Below are 21,534 nucleotides of genomic sequence, written 5' to 3' on the forward strand. Positions count from 1 at the left end.
GATTTTGTAATATCTTCAGAAATAATTCAATGAGCTACTTTAGGCTTAGGCTGCACCCACCTGCAGCTTAAGGGCCTGATCCTGCAAAGTGCTGAGTACCCCACAATCCCATTGCCATCAGAGAGAATTAGAGCCATTCAGCGCCATGCAGGATGAAGCTACTGATGCTGCCTTCCACTGCAGTAATCCCCAGCAGAGGTTTATACAAGTATCCTTGTCCTGTGCTGGGCATCATATCCCTCTGGAGGGGACACTCATGGAAGTGGGAGGTGAAGCCCAATATATTTGATTTGCTGTCTTACTTTTAAGATCTGCTTTACTTAATGGTAACCATAAAGTCAAGCTGCCAGTGATTCAGCTTTATAAAAGCTTTTAATCAAGACCATTGTTTCTGCTTACTGCATAAAAGTGTACCACTCTGACAGTCATTCACAAACATATGTATAGATACCACATGGAAGCTGTTTGAATTTATGTCAAAATTTTGGAGGTTGATTTCTAGTTAAATTGTTACAAAAATGTACAGATTCTCTTGTTCTTGCCAACTTTATGGAGAGCTCTGCAAAGTCTCTAATCTATAACTCAAAATAGCTCTGAAAAGCATCCCTCTAGAGACATAGATTCACAGACCCTTAAGATGCACAATGCTCTCAGTGTCTTCAAATCTATGACAACAATTCAGAAAAAATGTTGCTGTCTCCAGAAGATAAGCCAGAAATATAGATGCTTACTTTTGCTCATTAGCAGTTTGTTATTCCTTTTTAGCTGGCCATGTAATATATTTTTCTATAAGGAGCATTTACAATTTTTTTTTATCAAGAACAGAAAATATGAGTGTTGTACCTTGCCACTTCCTAGAAATGAGATTCTGTGAATTGCTAAATGGTTAGTAGTACTGTGTTGACTTTCAGTGCAGAATTATATGGTTGTGAATACAAGCAAACTACTGTTCAGACTACCATATGATTAGAATCTTTCACTCTGAAATAGCAGCTAATCCACCTGCCTGCTCCTCTCTTCCACCCACCCCCAATATACCTGTTCTAGATTACATGGTAGGATTTTGAAAAAGAATTGATCTCCACAGGTTTTATAGGTGAGTAACTCTGTAGATGCCAACAAAGGTACTCTTGTTTGATACTGGAAGTGGAAAATCAGGCCAAAGAACAAAAAAAATTCTGGAACAGCTATGTCTGAAATAAGAAACCTGTGATTTCCTTTTTCTTGTCTTAAGCTTATAATAGTCAACTGCAGTTCTCAAGCTTTCCTATGTACAGTGAGAGTTCAGATTTCTGATATAGCTTGTAATAATTTAGGCAGTTAAATGTTTGGATGCCAAACTTGTAACGACTTGGTTTTCAATAATTGCTATATATCCACCTTCTTAAGCTTGTACTTTTACAGCTCATAAATAATGAAGACTTACAATCTCTTTCTAAATTTTCATGCATTTATCTATTCCTCAGCATCCGTGCCTGAAAAACAGAACAACATACCATGTTCATGTCAATGCCATTGGTGTATGTCCACGCATGCTGGAAGTATTCCTCAAGTCGCTGCCGCAGAGGGTTGGGGATTTGATGAAAGCGTATAAACTCCTTTACTCGCAGCATCTGCATGTGATATCGTGCAGTTCCCGAGTAGAGTCTTTGGATTATTGCAGATACATTTCCAAAAATACTAGCATACATTAATGCTGGATTAAATAGAAACAAAACTTACTTAAGTCATATCATTGGGTTTTGCAGATTATTCAACAGTTCTTATAATGTACTTTGTGTGTAAACCAGCTCAGATGAGACGAGTAACGTTTTCAGAGATGTGGAATTGATTTACCTGAAGCTTTTTATTGATTTGATTGTATAGGTACCAACTCAGTTAGCAGATGAGGCTTAAATATTAAATTGTAATCAAGTTGGTAATATCTATCTTTGGAGATTTGTAGTCCTGAATTTAGTGTTGTAAACTAGGTTAATCTAATTTTATGGTCTTCAGTAGAACTAGGAACCAAGGTTAAGTACAAGTTAAGAAAACGGGCAGAGTAAGAAGGTACACATACATTTATAAGTTCAGGGTTTAAATCAACAAATAAAATATAATTATGATTATTGAAAAATGATGGGCTATAGTTTCCTAAATCCATTCAAAACTCAGCTTCCTACCCTACACAGGAATTGCTTACAGACACTGATACACAACACAAAACTTCTGACAGTTTGGATAACAGATTTTGAGTAGTCAAGCAACTTGACTACTTCCTGACACTGCATGAGTCACACATATTTTTGCATATAACATTGCTTTCCCTGGGAATTTGCCCTTCTGGCTGCATGCTTATAATCTTATTAGTTTAGACTGTTAAGTCATTTGCTCAAACACTGAGAAAAAAAGGAAAAAATTAATAAGATAAAACTACTTACAGCCAATCAACATGACACAGATGGAAAATATTTTCTCTGAGTTGGTGTTTGGAGACACGTTTCCAAATCCTACACTTGTCAGACTGCTGAAGGTAAAATAAAGTGCTGTAACATATTTGTCCTTGATGGATGGTCCAGAGCTTGCATCACTCTTGTTGTAATGCTTTCCTAATTGTTCTCCTAAAGAATCCAACCAGCCAATCTTGTGAGCCAAGTAAGGTCTTTCTACATTTCCAATGGCATACCAAATGCAAGCAAGCCAGTGTGCAATTAGTGCAAATATGCACATAAGGAGCATCAGAACTGCAGCACCATATTCTGAATATCTGTCCAATTTCCGTGCTACCCTCACCAAACGCAGCAGTCTAGCTGTCTTCAGAAGACCTATTAATGTTGTTGTCTGTAAAAATAAGATATAAATAGAAATTGATTTTCTCTGTTAGCAAGTGTACTTTCATGAATAGTTAGTATGAATAAAGCAGTGCAAATTCCATTATTCTGGGGAATCAACAAAACCAGTAGATTAACCCATTTAAATGTAATCTTAATTTCATTTTCTTTAAACTATCAAGTTTATTGTAAAAACAGTGAATACAAGAGTAAGAAATGCACATTTTAAATTAAGATATATTGAAGTTGTCATTATCTGCTGAATATTCTTTCATTTTGAATATTATTCTTGATCTGGGCTCTTCAATTCACCCTAACGGATTTAAATGTTAAGGTCTGTAAGTTATTTGATCTACTGATAATTATATGACTGGCCTTGTAGGTAATAAGTATTTATGATGTTTGAACAAAGCTCTGTGACTATATTTGATCCTAACTTAGAGACTCATTGCACTGCTCTGGCACACATGTTCTAGAAGAGAGAAGGAATAGGGCAGAAATGTCCCAAAGAGTAAGTATCTTATTCTGCAAATATTCTTCCTGTTTGTAATGGTCAGAACACTCTATTAAGGTAAAAGAAGATGAGCCACTGTGAATAGAAAATCATGGAAAAGTTACTGTTGCCAGACTCCAGATTAATCTTCTTTTTACATCTTTCATCCTGAAGCTTGCAGGTGTAGTGGTAGAAGACACTAATAAAAAGTACTATACCATTAAAAAAAAAAGGGTCTGTTATAAACCAGGAATTTATTTCAAGCTTTTTAGTGCAGACCTGCTCTGTGATTCATTGCAGCCACTTTGATCAAAGGAATCTAAAGTTTATTAATGTAAATTTACAATTTTCAGTCAGTAAATTGTTTTCATACTTGTTAATTCCTTGTAAAAGAGATTGGCAACATTGTAAATAGTAACTACTTGATTTCAAAAAGAACTCAGCTACCTTTCTCCCTCCATTAAGTCTGAACATATATTAAAGTATTCAGTAAATGTCAAGACTGAATAAGTTTTTAATAAGTTTTTTCTTCCTTTTTTTAACATACATATGTATTACATAACACTTAACTGGAAAAGTTTTCCGAGCCTTACAAACCACTTTGATGGTAGTATGTGTGACGTTAAGGCTTTCTTTCAACAAGTACTAGACTAGTTTTTATGTTTTATTAAATCCTTGCATTTACCATGTTTCTGAGTAAAATCCCAAAGCCCTTGGAACAAAAAAAGGGGCTTTCTTGGCTGCATTTGTTAGTGGACAGCTCAACATATTGTTCATATTTTCTGAGTAAATAAGTAAGAGGTTAATGTAGGGTAACACTGGGTAACACTCCTTGGTTCAACTTAACATCACAGAAAATAATTTCAGGGTGAATTTCTCATTGTCACATAAAGAAGGCTGTTTCATTGGTTGTGACCTCAGCAGTCTGAAAGAACATATCCTTCAAAAAGCTATGCCTAGGCTGAGCTTCAGCATGTGAATATTGCCATTAGGTACATTTTTTTTTGTAAGGTAGATCAGGCTTAAATATTTATGACCCCTTAAGGAAAAGAGCAATCTTAAGAAAAGATAACATTTGCTCTTAGTGAGGTATTGGAACCATCCTATTACAGATGTAGTCATATCTCTACACCATGTAAGAGGCAACATATTCTTAGAGTGCCCCTTAAATAGATCAGAAGGTAGATTTTGAATCCAAAATATGTCAACACCGTTCCACCCCACTCTTAAGATAAGACTTGCTAATATTATGCATCCTCAGTGTCATTCCCATGCTTAGATATTGCATCAGTGTGAGCTCTGGAGTATGCAGGAGGTGTATAATACCAGCAAACTCCATCTCTTCAGGGTGAAATCAGCAGGAGTGAAACTATATATGCTTTAAACCATCAAGAAACTCATCCTGAGTTTGAATTTTCTTTAACACAGTGGAGTGGCTTTGACACTAAAATACAGCTGGCAGTAGAGGTGGAAAGCACGATCCATAGGTTTTGGTGTGCCTTTACATGCTGCCCACTTCTCAGTGTAGATGTAGCCTTCACCCAGTAACAGTCCACCTCCCATGTGTCACTTGGCCAGGGACAAAAGTACTTGATGTCAGAACTATGCCTCGTTCAATGCAATTTCCTTGGTGTGCTGGAATACTTTGCTCAGCATGGCACCCAAGGAGGCAGAGGTTCTACTCTGTCAGTTATCTGTCAGCAGTCTGATAGATGCTACTCTTTTCTCTGAATTGCTTGTTGCTCTGTTTTCATCATACCTAGCTTTATCAGCTGGACTACAAGTTCAAGAGTTGCTGGATACCCACATCATGATTTTTTTTTTTTCCCAGTAGCAACATTTACTGTGAGCCAGAAGCACATAGGAATCTCATAGCTACTGAAACTGTGAAGCCGGATTGGTAGAAGATGGGTACAGGATTATTTTCCCACACTATAGTATATTCAGTGCAAACAGCATTCCATTTATGTAAGGCACTTAACTGTTGGCCTAAACTGGAATTCATTAGGACCATAGCACATATTTAAGTACTTTCAGAATCTAAAATACCTACAAGACATTGACGAAGTCTTTTTTAATTGGTAAGATTTATTAAAAACATAAAGGTCTTAAGGTAATACCCATTTTAAATAGGTTCTGCCAAAACAGACATTCTATTTCCTCAAATTTACTTTTTCATTACAAATAATAAACAAAATCATAGAGAAAAGTAAAAAAGATCAGCTTAGATTTCTCCACTGCACTATTTATATTCCAATCTGCCAGTCTAACATTTTCTTAACCAGTATAGCCAACGTAATTTTGATATTTTTGCCTTTCTTGGTTATTGTGCTACTTGGCCTTTTAAAATGCCTTTTGATTTTTTTTAGCTATAGTACAGGAGGGAGAGGTGGATTGAAATGTTTTTTTTTTTTTTTCTGTTTTGACTTTAGTAATAGCACAAAAAATAAATAATACATCATGCCTACAATGGTTCTTTCATACCTACATGGTTCTTTCCGTGAGCTAAGTAACCACATAGAAGACATCTTTAGTTGTTTTGGAATAATCATTCAGTCCTGCTAATAAGAAGTGTGAAAAAGGTTAAAGTTTGTAAATTATTTTCTCTCCGGGGGGGTGTGTGTGTTACCTTCTGAAAACAGGAGATCATGGATACTACATTTTCTAAGTATAGGTCACTGAATTTATTTTACAAAATCCTTATATATTACAAGGGAGCATCCTTAACTCTGATTAGTCTTCTTTTTTAACAGTGAGATTAGTTTATACCCTCAATTTCTCAAGCCCTGATGCTAAAATGACCACAGTAGGGGGCTATTTTGATGGACAGCAATTGATTACAGCACGATTTGAAAGAGGAGGGCATCAGTCTATCTGATTGCAGAGGGTATCATTCAGAAGTTATTATTGTATCAGACTGGAAAAGGGAGCTGTTATCACCCAATTAATTATCCGCATAAATGGTATTCTACAAAAAGCCATTTATGACTCATGACTTTCTCACTTATGGCCAAATCCTTACGTTTCCTCTAGATTTTTGTGTGGTTTTTTTTTCTTTCTTCATAACATCCATTATCATTAATATATAAATCTATAATGTCATCTCTTATTTGTCTCTTTTTAAAATCAAATAACCCACTGAAGTGTATGAGTAGCTCAAACTATCTCTTCCAATGTGCATTAATGTGCACTTGCTTACACAAGTATTTCATCTGCTAGGGTCCTTTCCAACTTTCTGGTATTGTAAGGTCCTCAGTTTCTCAATAATTTCCTGTCACCTATATTTTATGTTAAAACCGTCCTCAACCTTCTACCTTTTTTGCAGCTTGTTAATAAATCTATTAAATATGAGTACTATAGCATCAAGCATAAGTCTTCTCTCTCTCTTGGAAAAATCTCTAATATATGTCAGAATTTCGCCTTTCAGTCTATGCTCCATTACCTTAGTAGCCTCTTCTGAGCACTCTGTCATTGTTGAAGATCTTTATGCTGTGTGCATCATGATACTGAAAATGTTAGTACAAACAGCAATTAAACAAAAATATTTCAACTAACCAAAAATTCTTATTTATAACAGGGTACTGGTACTTCAACTGCTGTTGATAAAGGACTGCCAAAATAGTCTACAAATAACTACTTGCTCAAGCAGTGCTGGGGTTCCTCTTTGCTTCAACTTGAAAACCAATCAAGGGAAGAAAAAGTTGATACTAAACGCTTCTCTGGTGTTAGCCAGCCACGTAAATAATTTCCAGAGACTCTACCCTAATGCTGCATCATCCTGGACTGTACTTAGTCCAAAGAGTTGCTAATGCAAAGACAGACTGCCTGTACGATCAGCCATGCAGTCTTCAGTGTAAAAGACTTGAAATTAATTGGAATAGGTTTTCCAAGTAAATTGCTAAACTGAGCACAGGAAACTATATTACTCTTTTCCCGAGATGTGTTTTGAGCTTGATTGTCAAATATATTTTAATTTGGAAGGCGGTAAAGTACTGATTCTATCAGTGGAGATGCAGTCAGGACTATTAGGTTCAATCTCTAATTCTAGAAATGTGGGATTCTTTTCAGTTTTACTTTAGCAGATATACTGTGTAATGGAGTGAAGTGAAGACGTCAAAACTAAGAGAAGAACAAGAATACTTTGATTTATTTGTCTTCATTTTAGCCAAAACCCATCTATATTTTTGATTAATTGCTATGAATAGAAGACACATTCACTCTTACATTTTATGAGTATGGTGGATATATACACATGATGTATTTTTTTTTATTTAAATTTGCAAAAGCAAAAGCTTTCATGGTTTTCTGTATATTTCAGCTGAGTGTTCTCTCCGGCCTCAATTTAATAAAACTATAAATACGAAAATTTTCTTGCTGAAGCTGTTACCATCACTTGTCTGTATGTTTTATTGCAGTAGGTTCTAGATGAAAGGGAAGAAACTCTGGTTATTTATATATCTGTCTTATTTTTCCCTACAATGTACCTGTCTTTGACGTGAAAAGCTGATCAATACATTAAAAAGTGAATTATTTTAAATGCATATATCTAAAAATATATAGTAATCTTAAGCAGAATTCCACTTACATGCACATCGTCTATGTGTGTGCTTTAAGGAGCTGTGCCACTGCAACTATTATTTGTTTAAAATCCAACCCAGACTCCTCAGCTGAGCAGAATGATTAAAAATATACTACCAAAAGAATAGAAAGTAAAGAGTCCATCTACTCATTATTTTTATCTTCCCAAGTATCAGGGATGTCACTTAACATTGAAAATACACAAAAAAGAGGGAATGGTTTACTACCAGCCATAATAATTTTGTGTTGAGTCTGCTTAAACAGAAAAAAATAATTTAAAATTTTCTTAGTTCCTTATTTTAGAAATTGGAAAGTTAACTGTCTTAGTCTGTTGCTTTCCTATGGTTGACAAAGTATGGCTCAAATGGAAGCATTCAGATAGTGCTGCATGTGGTATTTGGATTATTATCTCCTGCCCTTTCTAGACTCGGTTTGATATCAAGGTGTTTCAAAGCTGGGTGAGCACACATGGAGCTCTCTTTGGCGCTTATGTTGTTTAATAAAAAGGCTGTTCAATACAATTGTTCGTAGGCGATCTTATTTGAAGAATCTCTTGATAACAAAAAAGAGCTATTTCATAAAAAAGATAACCCTTATGACCGAAAAAATTCTATTAAATGAAAAATGCTCCATTCTAACAGTTTTGTGTTTGCTTCTTCTTGCTAAACTATCAAAAAGGGATCATTGGGGAAATATTATAGTTAGCAATGTAAGAAGCAAAACTGCAGTAAGTAGCAACTTAGAAAAAGTGACTGACATATTCAATACCATGAATGAGAGAGAAAAGTCATGATGGCATGATGAACTGGTCATAATCTGTATAGTTTCACTGCTGCTTAGGTAAACAAACTAGTTTTTTCCAGAGAATGAAACTGTTCAATTACTAGGTTTTGAGGGAATAAAGGATTAATTTACTTATATCTGCAATACTGAAAGAGTCATTACATGGTCCAATGATTTCTGTTCCAGGTTCCACACTTTTGTATTTGTGTATTCACCTGCCAGAATGCACTTGTTTGCTAGTAATCTGTAACATTATCTTATGTTAAAGTTACCCCTTTAACATCACTTCAGCACCTGGCACTTTACTCTTAAGGACGTCTGTAACAGGGAAGGTGTGGAAGAATGATGTTTAGGGTCAAATCCAAAGAGCACTCCTTCAATGAACTTTGGAATTGGTCCCTGTTGTAATTCTTGATGTTCCACATTTCCCATCACTGAACATAATTTTTGGCAGTGATGAGTGCTCAGTGATCAGAAGTGGATGCGGACCACACCTGAAGGGGAATGATGTGGTCCAAGTTGGAAGTAATGCAGTTGTCAAAATATTTGTATTTCATGTGTCTGTGTTATCAAAACCACAGAAAAAAATCTGCAGACAGACTGACACCTACCACAGATAATGATGCAAAAGGTGACCAAAGCTTCTCTTGAATCTCTGAGCTTTTTTGTCACCTTCTGAATAGAAAAGTTCTCTTTTGGTAAGAGAACTATAAACATCTTCCCTCTGTCCTTTATGTTACTCTCTCTCTTCTTATTGCATTCCTTTTACAAAATTTATTTCTACTGCGTGCTATTACCTACATGTTTCTCCAGATTCCTCATTTACCTTGAGTGTGTATGCTCATGTTCAAATTAGTAGGAATATCACTGTTGATTAGGAATGTTACTATTGATTTCTATGACTGCTGAATTAGACCACATTATTATAATGATGTTTCAGAAGTACAGGAGACAGGAAAATATTTTCATTATATAGAATGCAAGAAAATGACTTTAAGAAAAGCATGACTGATTTCATCCTACTTTTTAAGACTAAAAATGCTCACAAAACTCTCAAGGTGCATGTAGGTATGTGCCAGTTTTTTTATACTGACCCTTAAAGGCATACTTAATTAGGTTTACATGTAATTTGTGAGGATGGCTAGGATATGCTCAGAATTCAGATCAGGCTTTTGAGGTGGACATAAAAATATTTGCTGTCACAACAAATGACTTTAATAAAAAGGAATTAATTTTAAAATGAAAATGTTTTTGCATTTTTTCTCTGTGTCATGACATGGAGACATACAGTTAGATCAGTAAATTTTCATGCTAAATGTTGGTGATTAATTTGCAGTTTTCACCTTTCTCTTCTCAATTAATGAGATGCACATATGGTCCACAAAACTGTCTGTTTCCCTTATGTCCCTTAATATGTGCAAAACAGTAATTTTAAGAAATGGATTTGTGTCCTTTGAAAAGTGAATGTTTCATATTTTGCTTGGTTTGCTGCCTTTTTTTTTAAACTGCTGTATTCTATGCATCACAAAACCCGCCAATTCTCTACTTGTCACTTTTCATCAAAAAAAATGTTGTAACTTTAGCCCTTCTTAAATTAAGTAAAATTCTTTGGCAGGAGGCAGAACTGGGTCAGGCATAGTGTATGTTTTATACACTTTGGGCAAGTTTTGGATGCATATATTGAACATTTTTTTAACCTATTGTACAGATAGGGTGAGAACATCAGTCATGTCTGGCAAGGTTAACCCCATATAATCTTCTTTTCTTTCTTTTGGTTGTCCATATTCTTGATAAAATAGACAACAGCCATATCTTTTTGTTAACTGGTATAGTTTACAGAACAACTAATCTGTTTTACACTGAGTAAACATCTGGTCTAAAGATTTTGAAGAGAGAAAATTTATGTTAATGCTTTAATACCAACACAGCACTTATATGCATTATGAGCAGTTTTTACAAAGCAAGCAGCAAACCAAAGGAGCAGTTCTTAAATAAAAGCATTGGAACAAATCCTTCATACATGATGTATTTATTTCATTATTTGTAAAGATAGTATCAAATATGGTATAATTGAAAAATACTAGCTGAATCATAGAACTTGTTCTCCTGTCAATGAAAACTAATATTCTACATTATTCTACTAAGGAAGATTTAATTTTAGTTTAACTTTAAAAGATGGGGTGAAACTACTAAACAGCCTATTAACTGACAAGCAAAAAATGCATTAGGATATACAGATTATTGTAGTAAAGTCAAAAGTTAAGATTTAAGATCTCTTATTCATTTAAGCTTACCTCTTCAGAGCCAGAGCCAAAAATCAGCAGGTCAAAAGGTATTGCAGCAACCATGTCAATTAGGAACCAGCCTTTGAAGTAGTGAATTGCTATTTTTGCTGGATCACTTACCACTTCTTCATTCTGGTTTACATATGTTGTTCTGAAGTTTATTAGAATGTCAATGATAAACATAATATCCACAATTAAATCTACAACATTCAGTGGGCTGCAAGAATATCCACACTCTCTCCTCTTCCGTTCCTCACTATCATTCAGAAGGAAGGCAGCAGAGTAAGGGGTGAATATGGCAGTGTATATTACCAGCAACAAAATGAGCCAGTCCCAGACGGCTTTGAAAGGACTATAGTGCAATATAGTAAACTTGTTGATGCGAGGTGTCTGGAGTTTATACTCTGGTAGAACATCAGCCCCTAAGGATAGAACCTAGAATAAGAAATACACCATGTCAATAATCAGGCAGTGTATCTATTCCTATTTTCAGTAAACTTAGCAAATACAGGACAAACTTAAAAAGTACTTTTTTGTAGTTTTGAGGATTAAGCTTCAATTACTTGGTGTTTTGGCAAACTAAACTTCTGAAATTCATGATCTCTGCCAGGTCCAATAAATTAATTGACAATTTTACACAGTGGGTTGATTCTTGTTCCCTGTAGCAACCATTAAGTGGCATATCTGGTCCATAAAATCTGCATAATTAAACGTCATCAAATTGATTTATCCATCACATGGTAACCTTGCCAGCCTCTTCCTGGCCAGTGAATGACTTGCAGTCATGTAGTGTTTTTCTCCCAAAACATAATATAATGGGCTTAAATTCACTACAAAAGAGTCTACACTCATTAGAAAATGAAAAAAACAGAAATAAAAAAGTTAGAGAAAGATCTGTGAGTGTCCTTGACAGCTATCTCCACTTTGAGTTTTGTGGTGTGGAAAACTTTCATGCATGGACAAATTTCACTGAGGCTATAGTTCTAGTACAGCTAAAGGTGTAACAAAGAAGGGTACCACAGAAGTATTGCCTTTTGCTTCACTTCTACTTTTGTCAATGCCTAAAGCTTGTTATCATTCCTTTACAAGTGTGGATTTTTTATCTGTTGGTATTACCTAAGTTGGATTTCAATTTTATTTGGAAGGGATTATGTTTGTATGCACTGCTTGATTTGCTGAGTCTAGAAGCTGAAATGTTTGCTTTGTTGCAAAAACCAAGCGTAGTGTGGGCACCAGATAAAACAAATTTCCTTTGGTTGCTCCTCCAGTCTGATTGAACTCTGACATGAAGGAACAAAACCTTTAAGGATAAGAAGGTAAATTATGTTTTTGTCTCTATTCAATGCTTGGCGTAGTTATAGAGACTGTCAGCAATGATGTTAAGTATTGCCTTCTTTGCTGCAAGTGCTCTCCAAATCCTATGGGACTCAGGTCACCACTTCATTTTACAGAGACCAATGAAAACGTCAGATGGTGACAACCTTCAGTGTCTACCCGTTTGGGCAAGTGACATATTCAAGAAAGCTCATACCCATTTTCCACCAGTTACTTCTACTTATTCCTTATTCCCATGCTAATTAAAAACAATACTGTTTAGAAAATCAGACCTTTCAAAAGTAATTAAAATGAATAATTATACTGAAATGAAATGATGACTGGAAGGAGAAATACCTTGACAGCAACATTGTCCACTTCTATTTGCTTTTTGTTTAGCAATAAATAGTTTGGGATTCGAGATTTCATCTTGTTCAAGATTAAGGAATTTCATGCTCCTCAAACATAATCTTGTAAGATTATAAGGGTCAGCACACTCCTTTCTGTTTAACTTTTCAACAGCAAGTGTTGTATAAACCTTAGATCCTATCCTTGGTAATCTAAGTGGCACTTCTTATTCAGTGAAGTTCTACTCTGAAAATGTGGTGAGAACACCAGGGTTAATAACCACTCTTCTCCTTTGAACTATAAAGAAAGAAACAATTAAGCCATCTGAAAGATTATATGGTACCTTCAAGCAGCCATTAAGTACCATGCTGAGGTGATGGTAGAGGCTGTTTATCTATTTTTTATATTGTAAGTAGGACTTGCACTTAACTAATGGTGCTAGCTATTTTTTTATGCATTAAGCACACTAGCTGACAGCAAGCTGAAGCATAGGCATTGCTTAGTCTCTTAAGCAATCTTAATACTTTCAGACCCCCACCTGGTGATTTGACAAGAATATTTTCCCAGTATTTGAGAGCAGTGTGAGTATATGTGGCAAGGGAGCTGCTATTTACAAAATTTATATCAGTGTTCTCCTGCTGGACTTTCAGGCAATGAAGGAAATGGATTAGACAACAAGAACAATAAAGCTTACTTCACATGTTTCTTGCAGTTGCTTGAAAATTCCAGCCAGTGTGCTTCACTTCAGAGCAACACATAACGTAAATTGGACTTATTCCCCTGAAATCTGGCTCCTATTCTCATTTTAATTACATTTATTCCTAGGTTGGTTTAGACTGAGTTAGTTAGGTGAAACTGAAGAGTACAAAAACCAAAACCCCAATGGGGCAGAATGAGGAAAAAGCAGTATAAAAGTGATCGTAACAGAAACGGATCCAACATTTTCATGCTAGTTTCTTAGACACACACAACAGGAGAGGCTGACTGATGGTTGTGAGTTTCATATTAATAATGTGATATAGAACTTTGCATTTCTGCATTACTGACTCCCATGCAATGGGAAGTGAAAACAAACATTCATTATGTAACTATTTTTGTTTGCTGGATCAAGAGGAAGAAGATGGGAGTTTGTTTCTCAAATAAAAAAATCATAGTTGCACACACATAAAAAAGAGAAAACATATTATTGGGTTTCATGTTGACAGTTTCAATAGAGACTGATTGAATATGACGTGAATTTATCCTTTTGCTGTTGCAAGGCTTGGGTACTGGTGTTGGCCAATCTTGGCCACCTTGGCTAGATGGAAGACTTCAGTGTACTTAGCAATCCACTCAAAAGACTTTTACTATTTCTTTCTACTTGCTTAAAATAGACGTTGACAAATTCACTGTTAGTAAAAAGACATTTTATTAACTTATCTCTTCTGGACAATGAAACTCTCCTTATAGTTTGGATTGTAAAACAGGTGGCTTAGGGAATGAAATGTTTTTAAGAGTAAGGAGCAGCACTGGGACAAGACTAAAGTACTGCAGTGTTAAAAAGTCTCTGAACCTTCGGACATGACATGATAAGAAAGCCAAGCTTCCTCACATCTTACTGAAGAGAAGACTATAATGCTAAGTAGCAAAAGTCATACTAACTGCAATGGATTTTCTCTTAAAAAAATGTTAGGGGTATTCAACCTTGATGAAATACTACTCCCATTGGTTTTGCTGGTGAAAGCACGAATATATTTATAACTGGTGTGTTTTACAAGCAGTATTAGGTGATAAGATTTATTCTATTTATAATGAGAAAATTTCAAAGTTAAATAAACTGTATTGCATTTTGTCTTTGAGTAAAGATCCCTGAACTAAAATTCAACTTTTCCTGTGTGTTCCTGTTTATTCCATTCACTGTAAATCAGTGCTGCTGCAAGTTAGAAGACCCTTCATTTAAACACATTTTTTAACTCTGAGAATCTTGCTTCAGGTGTTTCACACAGATAGGGCTGGTGAACACCTTTTGCTCTTTTTAGGTTCATGTGTTCACTTTCTAAGATCACAAGTTCAAGGTGGTGCTTATTATAGAAGGGCTGCAATCAGATACCCAGAAAAATATGGAGTGACATCAAAGTAACTGCCATAAATTCACACAGTTTTAGACAGATTTATCCTTCTGAAGTGTTTGGTAGCTTTTAGTTTCTCAAAGATAACAGTAGTTCACTGAAATTGAAAGAAAAGATATTCAAGAAGAATGAAAATTTATTAACAGCTGCTGTTCTGTTAAGCAGGAGGAAAGAAGTGTATGTACCAGAGGTACTATCAGGTGACAATTAATTAAAAAAAAAAAAAAAGATTCAGTAAGCCTTTATCACTTTAAACTGGGTTACACTGTTTCTGGTGTTATATTTTTTTTGACAGTTCTAACATCTTTGCCCTCAAGAAAACCTGCCTGGTACTGGGTAACATTTCTGCCCCGTGTTGTGTTCAAAAGACCTTGTCTTGCACAGTGTTTCCTGGCGAAGTGTCAAGGAGCCAAACTGTGCTGTTGTGCTTTGCAGCACAGCGGCCATATCCTTCCCTGGATAACTGGTTTGTGTAGGGGACTCTTGTTATAGGCTCTCATGTAGCACCACATGCAGCAATAGTGTTTGACACTTCTTGGAGAAACACAGAGTCTTTGTACAATTTATTTTGTAAAATAGAATATGTAGGCAAAACACTAGGCAAGATGTTAGATGATCTGGGAATTATACCCTGGTCTCTGCCATTGAGTTTCTCAGTGGTCTTAGGCAAGTTGACATTTAACCTCTCTAAGTTCTGTCAAGTAGAGAGAATAATATTTACCTACTAAACTGAAAGCACCTTGCAAAGGGTAATGAGTGGAAAGCTTTCATAGAAGCTGTTACGCAACAGCAATGAGTTATCAGCATTCTTACTCCTCTAAATTTAGTTGATTCTTTTTATTTTTAAGATTAATTCTCACAAATATTTGTCCTCTTCTCCTTTTAATTTTGAATTTATAACTTAATGGAGACACTTTCCAGTTTATTTTTATTTCGTGCATGAAAACACTTTATTTTTGTTATCTATTACGCAAACTGTACAGTTTCAAGAGACTCTGAGAGACCCATATTACTATGTATCACACGTATATTTGTAAGTTTTGTTCTGAAGAATTTTTAATCTAAATTTATTAAAGAATGCAAATGCATATGTAAAAAACAAAGAACTAGGAAAAAAGTAAAGAAGCATAATAGTGTATTAATAAATCATAACAGAAATAATAAATGATAAGCCATCTGTTACGAATACCAGCATGAATTGTTAAAGAAATACTTCTGTCAAAGCACTGCATGGATTTACAATATGGTTTCCTAGCTATTCTAGCATTGCATGGGAGGAAGTGTGGGGTAAGATTATTATATGCTGGACCACGGCTCTTCAAGCAACTAAGCACATGAACATAGAGAACAACCAGAAAGCATGCCTGATGCCTTCAAGAAGCACTGACCTCATTCTGTGAGCATATTGTGATTGCGTGGACCGGATGCTATAAGCAACTTATTCAGAAAGCATCGGACCTTTTGCACTTTCACTAAGAATTCACAATATTTTTGTGCTGTATATTTCCAAACAGACAGCAGATACGTGATTGAGGTACACTCACACAAACAATATGTAGCATATTCACAATCTAGGTAAGACCTTCCGTCATGGACAGAACTACTGCACATCTGGAAAATTTGAACAAAGAACAATGTTTACAGGTGGCAAAATAGATATGCGGGGTGGGGGGAAACCCAACAGTTTTAAGGTAAAGGTGTACAGAGTATATCTATGCAAAAGGTAGATGTGGAACTTTGAGGGGTGCAAAGCTTAATAAATTAGCTTTTCAGAAAGGTACTTTCCTATGTCTCATGACAAGTGTGTTTCATATGAACAGTATATTTAAATGATGTAGTTTTATTCAGTACAAAATACTGTTTTGTCACTGCAGCTTGTGCCACAGGTGAATTAAAGTAAAGCTTGTACTAACAACTTTAGCTCTTGCATAGCACCTTTCATGTTAAGAGAATTTCAAAAGTATTTAATAAAGCTCAAACTATAAATATAGTCCCAAATTACTTGAGGACTTTAAAATAAACATTTATCTCACCCATAAAACAACTTGCATACAACTATGGAAATTCAAATACAATGTTAAAATGATTTATTTCTAGGAAATCCTATATGACACGAAAAAATACTATTTTGCCAATATCTTCCTGGGCTCAGCCCAACGCTAGGCGCACAGCCCTGACAGATGAATAGATGATCACTCCTGCATCTTTAAGTCAGGGAAGCTGTAGCAAATCTAGCAACATGTCAGCTCCTTGTATGCTGAGAGACTTGAATATCTTTATTATGAGTAGAAATTGAAGAAACTTTAAAATTTCTCATTGTATAAAGTGTACTCAGCAGCCAAGATATGAAATTTACATGAAAATGTAAACAAGATGATAATGGGACCAGGATAATTCTGTTATAGACATTATTGTAGCCGGTCAAAAATAAGGGAAGGAATTCAGAAGAACTTTTGACTTTTCAGATCTTCTAATCCAAATACATTTCAAAGTTGAATCAGAAAGCCAAAATCATCCATACTCGTTATCTGAGTGTAACAGTGGAAGGTGACTACATTAATGAAATGTTCTGTTTTCTCAAAAAACATAGGCAAGAGGTGACATGAGGACATTCATACCCTTCTCATTTTTATAGGAGGTTTCCATAGATTATTAGGCTAGGTTAACCTCAATGACCTCTTAAGTAATTTCACAGAAAAATGAAAAGCTATTTGGATTAAAATTTTTTTCTGCAGCATTTTTAATTCTGTACAAGTGTATTGTTGGTGACTAGGAAATCAAGGAAGGTTGCATCTCCTAAGTTCAAGTAAGCTAAGTTACTATTCCTATTTGCTCTCTGATGCAGCTCATGGTGCGGAATGAACATGGCCAATATTATCCAAACCCCCTTAGATCTTGAGTACAATCTCTTCCTTTTAACAGGTAGTTTTGAATCCATTTTCAGACCTTTATTAACAAGGCCCATAACAGTATTGAACAGGAAAAACTGTGAAAATAAAAGAGAAATGTGAAGCGGACACAGAAGATAAAGCCATATTCCTGTAATAATTAACCCTTTTTATCATGACCATAGACCTTAAATCTGAATGATAGTACAGTTTAAAATATGAAGCAGTATTACTTCAGCTTTAAAAGAGGACATGATTTTGCATTGGAGATTTTATTAGATTTGTGGAACTCTCTTCTCTTGATATAACCTCTCCTGGCTCTCTTTTCTCCCGTGGATTAGTTCTACTGAATCTCTTCCCTTTTCTTCTCTATTCATACCATTACCATGAGACCCTTACAGACTGGACCTCCTAAAGAGATCTGTGAATCTAAAAAGATCTAAAAATAAATATTACACAAGTATTACTGAGCAAATGGAAATTAAATCAACATTTGCTCCCTGATGGTAGGCACTACCTAATTCCCCAGAAAACTGTAATGGTCTTTCATATTTCAGTCATCTTGATGATCATCTTCCTTGATGCTGAATGAACAATTGATAAGATTACACAGTACTGAAAGAAAGCTCAAGTGATTTTGATTCAGTGAACCCTCCAAACACAGCATTATATACTGCTTTCACACATCAGCATTAAAAGGCATTTTTACATGTAAAAGATATTTTTACATGTTTTTCAAAGGATACCTATTAAAGAACATCTTCTTAACCAAGAAATACTAATGGTGGGGAATGTTAATACTTGTCTTCTTGTTTTACTCTTTTGTCTTTATTAAATGCTTTAAAATTATGTAGTAGGACAATTTGTATATAATGCTGATACTTAACTTGCTCTGTCAGACAGTTTGAAGTATACCCATGAGGTCTTATAACACAATGTTTTTATGGCCTCCATATTTTTTAAGTTAAGCTTTCGTTAAAGAAAATCTGCTGCTGTGTGAAAATATGACTTGGCCTTGCCTGTCCTATATGTTTCCCATTTGGGACTTCAGATAAAAGAGGATATAAACCTTTCTTATTTAAACAATTGGCTCAATATTTCTTTGTTTGCAGGGTCAGAAGTAGCACAATAGAATTTTTTTTTTTTTTTTGGACAATGCCCACATAATCTCCAAGTGTAATTTTAGGTAGGCATTGAAACAGCACTTTTCTTGTTAATGGCTGCACCTGAAAAACTCAAAGTTTATCTGAGCATATTTGAATCATTTTTGTTCCAGAAGTCAATCTGCCACTAAATAAAGCTTTTTTGAGTTAGTTGAAGTCTAGGCTGGCATTCTCAACCTAACCGAAATGCAGAAACACTGGAAAGGTTTTTGGATATTCAGTAAATTAATATTCTGGAGGAGCTGCAATTTGGTAGGCAATGAGATAGTGCAAAAGAAGGAAAAAATGTGTAAGTTTTAAGTGGTATATGGAATCCATTTGATGTAATGTTAAGTAATTTTTATAATAAATGTACAAAAAGTTTCAGTGAAGTTGAATGCTAATGCTGTTTGGTGGTGTTAAAATTTAAGAAAAAGAAAAATTCTAACTGAGACCTAGACATAACCTCTTAATATATTGCCATAAGAATCGCTAATTTGATATTGGAAAATCCACAAGGAATAGAGACTGACATTGATTTAAAAAGGTCTTGCGCACCTATGATTCTTACACTGCTGCTGTGACTGTTCAAGTTACGTTGGTTGAATTGTTCTATTTCTGCCTGAGGTAGTTTAGTTACAATTCCATCTCTAAGGTTTTTGATATGGATTCACAGGTACAGGTGAATATTTTACTGCCCGCACGTCTGCATTCTGGTGCTCTGATTCCTCTTTAATCTCCTGCACTGTAATGTGTACAATTTGTGTAGCTGAAGCTACAAATCTTTTCAGATGGAAAGACTGTTATCTCAAGCCTACCTCAAAATACCTGTTTCAAATTGCTTGTTTCCTCCAAGAGAGGAGAGAAATGCTGTTTTCCAGCCTTTCTTGGGAAGGCTTGTGGGAAACAACACTGAGCAAGTAATATGCTCTCAACAGGGTTTTACATGGCTCTTTGCTGTCCCTGTTGGTCGAAGTTTTAACTTTTAAGCCTTCTGTAGCTTCGATGTTAATGGCACTGTGATAGCAAGTTGCATGTGAGCTGGAAATTGAAGGTCTTTTAGAAGATACTTTTAAAAAATGATACAAATATATGAATTAGAGTGTATAATTGTAAAAGGGGGTAAATATATAAAGATATATAAGGGTAGCGTGCTTCCTGATGATAAAAACTTTCAAATCTGACTCGGATTTGAGAGCACTGGGACTTCCTGGGAATGCTGAGCACCTTACAGGACTGAGGCCTTGAAGTGCCACAGTTTCATAAGACTATCAAATAATTAGGTAAATCTATACAGCTAAAGATATTTAAATACACAGTAACCCAAAATCTTCAAATTGTCAAGGAAAGTTATGTATGCCACAAGATTAAAGCAGTAGAACAGCCTTCTTCTCATGTTTGTTTAGTAAAATTGTGCAGGTTTCATGGAAATAATATTTCTGTGGATGTTACTGTCAAACAAAATTGCTTCACCAAACTTGAATACATGTAATGATTTAGAAAACTCACTCTCTCTAACCTATTGTCCTGGTTTCGGCTGGGATAGGGTTAAATTTCTTCCTAGTGCTGTGTTTTGGATTTAGTACGAGGAGAATGTTGATAACACACTGATGTTTTCAGTTGTTGCTAAGTGCCCTCCTAGTCCAAGGACAGCTCCCGTGCCTACTGACTGAGCTAGGTACACGAGATGGGAGGGAACATAATCAGGACAGCCAGCCCAGCTGGCCAATGGGGTATTCCATACCATGGGACGTCATGCTCAGTATATGAAGGGTAGGCGTGATCCAGGAAGTACCGATCGCTACTTGGTTATCGGTCAGCGCGGGTGGTGAGCAATTGCATTGTGCATCACTCATTTTGTATATTTTATCATTATCATTATTATTTTCCCTTTTTTTTTCCTGTTCTATTAAACTGTCTTTATCTCAACCCACGAGTTTTTCTCACTCTTACCCTTCCGATTCTCTCCCCATCCCACTGGGGGTGGGGGGAGTGAGTGAGCGGCTGCGTGGTATTTGGCTGCCTGCCAGGTTAAACCACGACAGTCCTTTTTTGGCGCCCAACGTGGGGCTCGAAGGGTTGAGATAACAACACATCTGACCCGAACGGGTTAAAACAAATTTGTTGTAAGCATTCATTATATCAGTTTAGTACTCGATGTTCACAATGTTGATTTATTTGCTCTCAGAGTTTTTGGATCTGTTCTTGCAGTTGTGGTATATAGCACCTTACTGGCTGTCTATACTGCTGATTATCAGTTTTTATGTGGGGTTGGTCATCTCTGGGAAATGGATTAAGGTCATTGCTTTGCTATATTGTGTGACCTGGCTTTATGTTATGATAAAATTATTGGTCACGAGCCTGTACTCAGCACTGCCATCATTCCTGTTCTTTGGGAGCTATCTTTTGGAAACTATTAATAATTACACTTCTTACGTCTTCACCTCAGAGGATGAATTTAGGGGGGAGACAGGATGGGACACTTTCTCCCACTTGTTCACCTTCCCCTCCATATCTTCAGAAACTCCTTTTTCTTCTATCTTCTTCATGAAGACGTCTACAATATTCCCTGAGAATTTTGAATATCCTTGGGATGTTCAAACAAGCACGATCATATTGCTATGTCTTCTGAATGTGGTTTAGGCCTTGTTTAGAGTTAAACAACTATTCAGGAATACTGTCCAGAGATCAACCCCAGCAACAGATACAGTGACTACTCAAACCCCCACGACAGGCACTGTAGCTCCTTCAACCCGCACGACAACCACTGTGGCTACTCAAACCC

The 21,534-nt window shown here is 35.7% G+C and overlaps 1 protein-coding gene across 1 annotated transcript in view; it reads right to left on the bottom strand.

Moving 5' to 3' along the window:
• The window catches only part of KCNH7 (potassium voltage-gated channel subfamily H member 7), a 247,607-nt gene that overhangs the window by 41,866 nt on the left and 184,207 nt on the right, over positions 1–21,534 (bottom strand). The window contains exons 7-9 of the mRNA XM_075153093.1: positions 10,959–11,384; positions 2,421–2,820; positions 1,497–1,696 (exon numbers count right to left, since the gene is read on the bottom strand). Of these exons, the coding sequence (XP_075009194.1) occupies positions 1,497–1,696; positions 2,421–2,820; positions 10,959–11,384 (1,026 nt within the window). The remainder of the gene's footprint in view (positions 1–1,496; positions 1,697–2,420; positions 2,821–10,958; positions 11,385–21,534) is intronic.

The sequence above is a fragment of the Calonectris borealis genome, chromosome 6 (genome assembly GCF_964195595.1).
Source record: "Calonectris borealis chromosome 6, bCalBor7.hap1.2, whole genome shotgun sequence".
In the NCBI taxonomy this organism is placed as follows: Eukaryota; Metazoa; Chordata; class Aves; order Procellariiformes; family Procellariidae; genus Calonectris; species Calonectris borealis.